Raw genomic sequence first — 8620 nt, 5'->3', positions numbered from 1 at the left:
ATAATTCCCTTGGCTGCACATTATAGTTAGTTTTTTTTTATTAACCTTTAACTTTTGTTGTTGGTGGTGAATTTAGACAGATAATGATCTCCCCATCCAATCTGGAGATTATTTGGATGAATTATGTATTGATCGGATTATCCATTTGAAATTAACACTGGGGTATGCCCCTCTTATTAATGTATAATATAGGACTAAGGTCCTAGGCAAGACATGAGGTTTTCTTTCCCCGTTCTTTCCTACATGTGCCTGTCAAAACGGGGGAACTATTTGTATTTATTTTGTATTAATAAAATCATTCAAGGCTTAGGCCGTTTACCGAGCAAAAAAAAAAAAAAAATGTTGTGGAAGGCCATATAATTTACATAAATCAATGTCCGCTTTGATAAAAACAAACTTGTTGGAAACTTGGAGGTGTGTTTGAAAGATGCTGATAAATTGACGTCAATATTTTAGAGTGGTAAAAAATAATCATTATTTTTTTTTTGAAAACAAATTTCTTGGATTGGGTGGGCTATTTGGTTATTATTTCTTAGATATATTTGTTTTGAAGTAGTTGGTTTTTTCTATCTATAATGGGCTTGAACCATTTTCATTTAACTTAAAAAGAAAACCAGCTAAGATTTTTTTTAATTTTTTAATGTTGTGAACCAGATTATATTATAAAATACGTTAAAATTATTAACTTATAAAAAAAATTGATTATCAAATTTATTAAATATATTTATATATTCATGATTTTATTGTCTTAATATTTTGTTTAAAAAGTTATAATTGTATTTGAGAATTAGTAATTAAGTTATTGAACCAATTTTTCTTATTGAAAATCAAAGCTATGTAGATACAACATTAATATATTATATTGAAATGACATTCTCATTTTACTTATAGTTATTGTAGATATGCAAGTTGTAATAGATGAAGTAAACAATAAATAATATAGAAGACAAAAGAAGGAAAAATTAAAATTATAAGAGTGAGATAAAACATATAAAATAAATATCTCCTGGCAAAAAACATAAAATACATTCTAATCAATAAAATACTATTAAAAAATATATATTATTACAAATTATAATGAAAATTAGTAAAAAAATATTTAAAATATTTATCTTATAAATAAATCATATCAAATAAAAATTACATAAACCAATTTTCATTATTCAATATATTTCAAACACCTATTGATAATTTTAAATATATTAAATACCACAATATAAAGTTCTTTATTAAAAAATTATATTCATTCAGGTTTAGCTTTTTGAACATAAATTTTAAAAGAAAGCTGAATGTGGACAGACGCAAATACTTGAAAATGCAACTTTTAAAATGCATCACTTTATTAAATTTCATTCAATAATTCATTTATGCGTGCACCAGGTTAAACACTTTGAGTACTTCCGTACACTGCTGCCTCTGAATTTTCTGATTTTTGGCCTACGAAATTCAGAATAAACTCCAGGAAATTGCCCCCATAAGGAATCATAAAATTAGAATAAGTATTTAATAATTAAATTTCAAATCAAACTTTAGGAAATTTTGAACAATATCATTCGTTTGTTTGGCAAAAATTTTCACATATTTTGCAGGGACTAATAATCAATAATCAAGTGATTTCTTTTACTTTACCCGATGATGTCATTTCAGATTGTAAAGCCCAAACTACTATTCTGTTCTGTTTATGAGGTATTCCTTCAACAAAGACTCCTTTAAATAGGCCTGCTTCACAATTTTATTTTGAAGTGATATGTCTCGTGCAAAAACTGAAAGAGCTCGTTCCGCCAAAATTCACCGTAAAGAAAATACTCATTTCCTCTTACCATTTCATTGAAGCGCCTTTGGAATGCTTCTGTGTCTACAGCAGATACCCTAACTAGTTCTACTTTGGGGTTTCTCTCAGTAAAGTAATTGTCTTCCATTGCATTTAAAACTGTTGAGCAGCCATATACTCTGATCTTCTCTACACTGGTCAAATCCCAGTAACATTCTGGCAGAATCTCCAATACTTCACACTTCATTATTGTTAGTATTTTCAGTGAAGGCAGAGCTGTGTCTTCCACCATTGGCATCTGTTGTAGATTTTGTAGCTCCACAATAGAAAACTCCTCCAGCTTAGGAAATGCTCCCCTTTTGCCAAATTCCTCCGGAAACTTCTCAATGCTGGGGCACTCAATAATCTTGAGGTGCTTTAGATGAGCAAGTTTGTGCAAGTCTGGAAGTTGCTTCAACATGTCACAGTTGAACAAATTAATGTAGCTCAGATGTTGAAACTCAGAAAATGAAAATTCTATCCGGAGTAACTGAGGACATGTTAGAGAGAGCTTCCTCAATTTGGACATGGCAGTCATGTCATGGGGCAGTCTTTCCATATTTGTGAGATCCAGAGTTAGATACTTCATCTGCTCCATCATTCCTAGAATTCCTTCCTGAATTGTCTTGCCATAATTTGCAAGAGACAGCTTTGTAAGTTGTTTTAGGGCGCCCAAATCATTAATTGAAAGCACATCTCTTGTGCAGTTGTTCCATACTATCTTTGTCCATGCATTTGGGCTACCATACACATTCAGGTATTGAAGAGATTTAAGGTGTGAGACCCCAAATGGCATGGACTGAAGGTGTTCACAAGAACCAAGGTGGAGAACTTGTAAGGAAGTCAACTTAGAAATGCTGGATGGGAGTTGTGTAATGCTAGATTTAGAAAGATCTAGTATTTCAAGCTTTCTCAGAGCAGCAATAGAATTGGGCAGCGTTTGGATTGGCACAGAGCGTAGCCTGAGGCAAACTAAATTCTTCAAACACCCAATGTGTTTTGGGAGGGAGCTCAGGGCAGTCCGTGACAAATCCAAGACTCTCAGAAGTGCCATACTCTGCATCACTTCTTTTGGAATTTCCTTTAAACCACGATTGCCATTAAGTAGCAGGGATCGGACATGGGGAGCTCGAAATGTCTTGGGAAGTCTAGTCAAAAAATTGTTCCTCAACGAAATTCTCATGTGTCCGGACCAGTCATCATCATCTGGGAGCTCTCGTAAACCTCTGCCTGTCCGAAAGAAGCATCTCTCTTCCTTCTCAGCGATTTCATGTGCTAAATCGTGCAAAACATCATGCACCCTGAAAATGAGCACACCTCCATCATGATCCTTCCAGAGGGGTTCGATTAGACATCGGTCGGCTAACAAATTGAGGTAATTCTTTCCTATTTGATAAGAATCCGGCCCGCCAATCAACCCTTCTCCAATCCAGTACTTTGTAGCTGTTGAATAATAGATAACTTCATCTTCCTTGAAAGCAGCGAGGCAGAGGAAGCACAACTGCAAGGAAACGCCATAATCCGCCAAGACATCGTAGCTTAATCTCAAGCTCCTATAAAGCGACCCTCCAACATCCTTCTGCAGCCTCTGGAGTGCAAATTCCCATTCATCTACTTGAGTGACTCCCGACATTGCCTTTCCAATTACCTTCAGGGCTAATGGAAGCCCCCCGCACTTGTTGCAGACATGCCTGGCTGTTTCTCCCTCAATGCCTGTGGGCAAAACTCCACCGTTGTGTGGAAAAGCATGAGAAGAAAACAATCTCCAACTATCATCCTCGTTCAGATCTTGCATTTGGACGATTGATGGAGCGGGAATACCCAACTGCAAGAGCACACTCTTAGTTCTCGATGTGGCAATTATGATGTTGGAGTTGTGGTATGGAGAGTTAGGCACACACAGCTCCTCTAGCAATGATGTTGCACTTGTTTCCCAAACGTCATCTAAAAACAGGGCAAATCTGTACTTTGTCATGCTCTGATTCAACCAGGTTTTTACTTGGTCTTCCTCTCTACTCTCCAATCTTTCATTTACTTTAAGGGCTATTTGTTTGACCAGATCTTTTCTAAGAGCGTTGAAAGATGGAGTTTGCGAAACAGTAAGCCAAAGCATCAAGTCACTAGAAAACAGATTTTGTACCTCGTCACTGTTGAAGAGTTGCTTGAGTAATAGAGTCTTGCCGGCCCCTCCCTTCCCAAGTATGCCGAAACGACACAGATTTTGGAGCTTTTGTGAATGAATCAGCTCCACAAGTCGCTTTGATGTAGAATCTTGTCCAACAATGAGTGCCTCCTCAATATACCTCGTGTTTGAAGTGGCCGAAGAAGGCAATGAAAAGATATCTCCAGATGGGCCGGCAAGTCCAGCATTTCCCTTCAGAGAATCCATTCTCTGTTTGATCTGTTGAAATCTTTGATTGTAAGCCACATCTTGATGAAGTTGATGTAGAAAAGCAACCGGGGCTACATCCTTTTCCACATGCTTATGCAAATTTTCAATGAGATTTCTGATTTTTCTGCTCATTTTGTGCCGAGAACAGGGATGAAAGTACGAGGGTACAGTGCAGCGCTGTGTCAAATCAGACGCTTCCTCAAGAAGATCACTCAATTTGTTCAACCAGTTGTTGATTGTGGAGGGCAAAGGATGACTCGATGTACTCACTTTGCCAGAGTTGAGAGCCTTTTGATACTCCTGTAATTCCACATTCATTTCAACTATTGTTGGAAGCAGATCTCTGAGTGCATCCAACTCTTTCCTGCATCGGACCGCAATGCTGATGTGGTGAATAATCTGATCTCCGGCCAATTGAATGGCATAGCCAATAAATCCAGGGATGAAACCAGGATCGACCATTTTGGGCCAACTGAAGAGAAAAATAACAAAATGGGGCTAAAGCTGTGGTCAACGACCTCGCTAATTGGCTGCTTGTCTGCAAAACAAACCAGTCTTAGGATTTCGTGTGAAATGGATTCAGAAAGACCTGTTCCACAAGAATATTCCTAGCTTAGAACACAAGCCAAGGATATTATGTAAACACCTAAACTAAAGTAATTTTATTCATAGTTTTCCCTATTTTACTTTCAATACTCTGGAGTTGTATTCATGATAGGATATTTTAAAAGAAAATTTAGTTCTCTCAATTTTTTCTAACAAATTTGATTTCTACTTTACTTTATTTTGTTCTAACAAAGAATAAAGTAATTTTGAACTTTTCTTTTCCGTCTGTATAGAACGGTAATACAATTGCCAATATTTTTATAAATTTAAAAATTAAAATTAAAATACTATTTCAAATTCTAGAATTTTAGAAAAAGTGGTTTGTATAAATAGAAGTAAAAGGAAATTTTAAAATAACTTGATCAAGCTAGAAGAAGAATTAATACCATAAATTTTGTATGATTAATAATTCCATTCTCTTCTATACCAATATTTGATATGACTATGATGTTTTCATCTACTATCCTACAACATACACAAACAATAAAATATAAGATCTAGAACAAGACCCATAGTTACCAACTTTGAGGGACTTCACTACTAGGGGAGAAGATCTAGTAGTTGAGCACCAATCACAATCTTTTTTTTACTTTTCTTTTTAATAGTAGCTTACTTGACAATTCCCTTGCTTATAACTAAGGTTTTAAAGTCACATCATAAAAAATGACACCACAACAACATGATTTTTTCCAAAGTGTCCAAAGCCCTCCCCTCCCCTAAAAAAAAGGGAGATCAATCGTAGTGCATTAAGAAACACCATAGTTGTGCAGACAATTGCTATCACAACCACTGGAAAGAGTTCAAATATTGGGTCCTCTCCCTTAATTAAGAGTTATTTTTAGCTATAAAAAGGCACATAGTAATAAATTCTTATTAACTTTCATGGTTTCTACTTTTTCTTATCAATCACACATAAGTCAAATGTAATAATCAACAAAACATAATTTTTCCTTGAGCAAGTCATTTAAAGATTTAAGCATATGACCAATTTTAATTTATAGTAAGTAAATTGGTAAGCTCTCTACTAAAATTTCATCATTTGGAAGGAAATAATAAATGACCCATTTTACAATTAATTGTGAATCACCAAAGCTCTTAAGTTCTAAATTTTCCATTAGCAACTATTTTAAGTTGGATATTAATGCCACTTATCCCTAATGTTGTTTGTATAAGAGAAACAAATGTTGTGTTTTTTTCTTAATGAAATCACCTTAAAGGGTCATGAAAATAATTCTAATACATGATTATGATAGATAGAAGATCCATCAAATTATAAGTTATTGGTGTAGTTTTAATCCAGTGATTTTTTTTCACAACCAGTCATAGTAGAGAGATGCATATATTTTGGATTTGATTGTTGCCATATTTTTGCATCGATGTTTCAAATCACACTCAGTGATCCACCATCAGGATGTGAAGAGCTAGAGGAGATAAATGATTAGTTGCAGACCAATATATGAGAGAAAGCCAAGGTATGAGGAGAAGAGGGACACAAAGATCAAGGTCAACCTATAGAGAGAGAGAGAGAGAGAGAGAGAGAGAGAGAAATAAGACAAAAAATAAAAATAATAAATAATAATAATGGTTATCCCAAAGACCAAGAGAAATAGAGATTAAAGCACAAATAAAAATCAAAATTGAAAGGGATAAAAAAGACCAATGAGATACTAAACAAGCAAGAGAAAAACAAAAAAACAAAAATAAAGAAGGTGGTGGCAATAAGCATGATAAAAAATAATACAATAATGAGGGAATAAGAATAAACACAGGATAATAGATGAAAAGGGCAACAATGAGGTTAAATAAATGTATAAACTATAAATGTCATATATGTGACATCTATATAGATTATATCCATGCATGTGTAGATGTTCATTTATATGCATTAGTGAATATACATCTAAATGTGTGTATATGCATATATGTATATGCATATGTACACATACACGTGTGTGTGTGTGTATACATGTATAAATGTACACATATGCATACACACACACACACACACACACACACACACACACACACACACACACACATACACACATATAGACAAAACTTGAAAAGCACAAAAATAAATAAACAAAATGAGGAAAAACCAAGATGGACATAACTATTGAAGTGTGTGCGCATCCATTAATGTGGAACTAGATAAATGTGTAGTGACTAAACCTAAGCAAGCCAATAAGATAGAAAATGAATAAAAAATAGCAAAGCATAAGAAGAAGAAGACCTAGAAGGAAACCTGAATAAGAGATAAACCAAGAAAGCGAAATAGAAGCTAGGATAAAGGAGGTTGTCAATAGAAAGAAAGAAAGAAAAAAAAAACCAACTAGATGATACTATGACAACAAAGCAACAACATGACCAACCACATATAGATAGACAAAGACAAATATCTATCTACATGCAATATATATAAATCAAAGAGAGAGAAAAATGATGTACCCTAGACATTACACACACACACACACATATATATACATATATATGTATATCTATATATACATATATATGTATATATATATGTGTGTGTGTGTGTGTGTACATGTGTACGAAGATATGTATATACACATATATACATATACATATATATATCCATCTGGGAGTCTGGGTCACTACTATACTTGAGAGGATTAGACCATTAAAAAATAGAAGAATTATATATGTACGTATACATATTCATATATATAAATATACAACTATATATGTGTGTGTGTGTATATATATGTATGTATATGTATGTATATATGTATATGTATCTATGTATATGTGTACAAAAATATATGAGTATACATATTTGTATATATGTAAATATGTACATATATAACTACATACACACACACACACACACACACACATATGAGAGCATACACGAAAGAATTTTTCCTAGCACTTCTTCTTAATGGAGTTCCTCCTCTTCTAGGGCTTTCATTTTTTTGGAAGTGCTCTTCGTTATAGGAGGTGCCTTAGCCTGCCGACTAGTCCTACTATTGGGACAACTTCAACTTTCTCTATAGAAGTTTCCAATTCCTCTTCATGAATTGCTCTTGAAGGAGAGAAATTAGGGCCTCTAACCTTAGCCTCCTTTTTCTTCCTAGGCGAAGAACATTGTCCAGTTTCAATAAAAGAATCTCTAATCCCCTTAGCAATTTTAACCCTCTGACCTATACATTTAGCTAGATTTGGGATAGGCTCCTTAAATCCTTGTAGTAGAAATTCTTCCTAGGAAATATCTGACTATTCCTTTAAAGCTTTTTCCACTATTAGTTTAATGAGGCAATGATGGGAAATAGAGTTTTGTCTACCCTCTTGTAGTAGTATGGCTTATTTTGACAAAATGCCAAATACAAAACTACGAACATTGACAGTTCTGATATCATGCCTTAAACTACTCAAAAATTTGAAATGAACAACATGTAGAAATGGCTATCACCCTTCATAGGTGAAATACTTAATGATAAAAATTGCACATTGTGGAAATGACTCAAGAAGAGATTGTCTAACAATACCTCATTTCTTATTAATATCAAGCATTGGCTTTCCATGTAAAGTGAACTAAGCTCTAGTAGAAATTGGGTCAAGATTCTTTGAAAATTCCTGAGCCTTCCAACGGTAATCCCATAACTTCTGCCAAAACCATCTGAGAAAATGACATCTTCAATCCTTTAACTATTTCCACTTCATTCTTTAAGGAGTTGAGAAATTGAAATGCAACCTTGTCATCCTAGCTAGTTAGCTTCTAAACATAATATATCCATCCCCTTGTTTGTAAATATGGCCTAAAATTTTGGTCTTCGAGCAATGTATTA

At 34.1% G+C, this 8620-nt stretch overlaps 1 protein-coding gene across 1 annotated transcript; it reads right to left on the bottom strand.

Annotated features, from left to right (window-relative positions):
- Positions 1-1668: 1668 nt before the first annotated feature.
- LOC149558761 (disease resistance protein At4g27190-like) lies at positions 1669-4786 on the bottom strand. The gene has a single exon (XM_089786169.1). The coding sequence runs from the start codon at positions 4662-4664 to the stop codon at positions 1725-1727; it is 2940 nt and encodes a 979-aa protein (XP_089642295.1). The 5' UTR covers positions 4665-4786; the 3' UTR covers positions 1669-1724.
- Positions 4787-8620: the final 3834 nt, after the last annotated feature.

This window comes from Cupressus sempervirens, chromosome 5 (assembly GCF_028749045.1).
Source record: "Cupressus sempervirens isolate cs-2001-9-10 chromosome 5, ASM2874904v1, whole genome shotgun sequence".
Lineage (NCBI taxonomy): Eukaryota > Viridiplantae > Streptophyta > Pinopsida > Cupressales > Cupressaceae > Cupressus > Cupressus sempervirens.
Note: the sequence above shows the minus strand (reverse complement) of the source record. Positions and strands in the feature narration are given on the sequence as shown.

Excerpts from the sequence above, each read along its gene's own strand:
- LOC149558761 (XM_089786169.1), bottom strand. The coding sequence starts at position 4,664 with ATGGTCGATCCTGGTTTCATCCCTGGATTTATTGGCTATGCCATTCAA.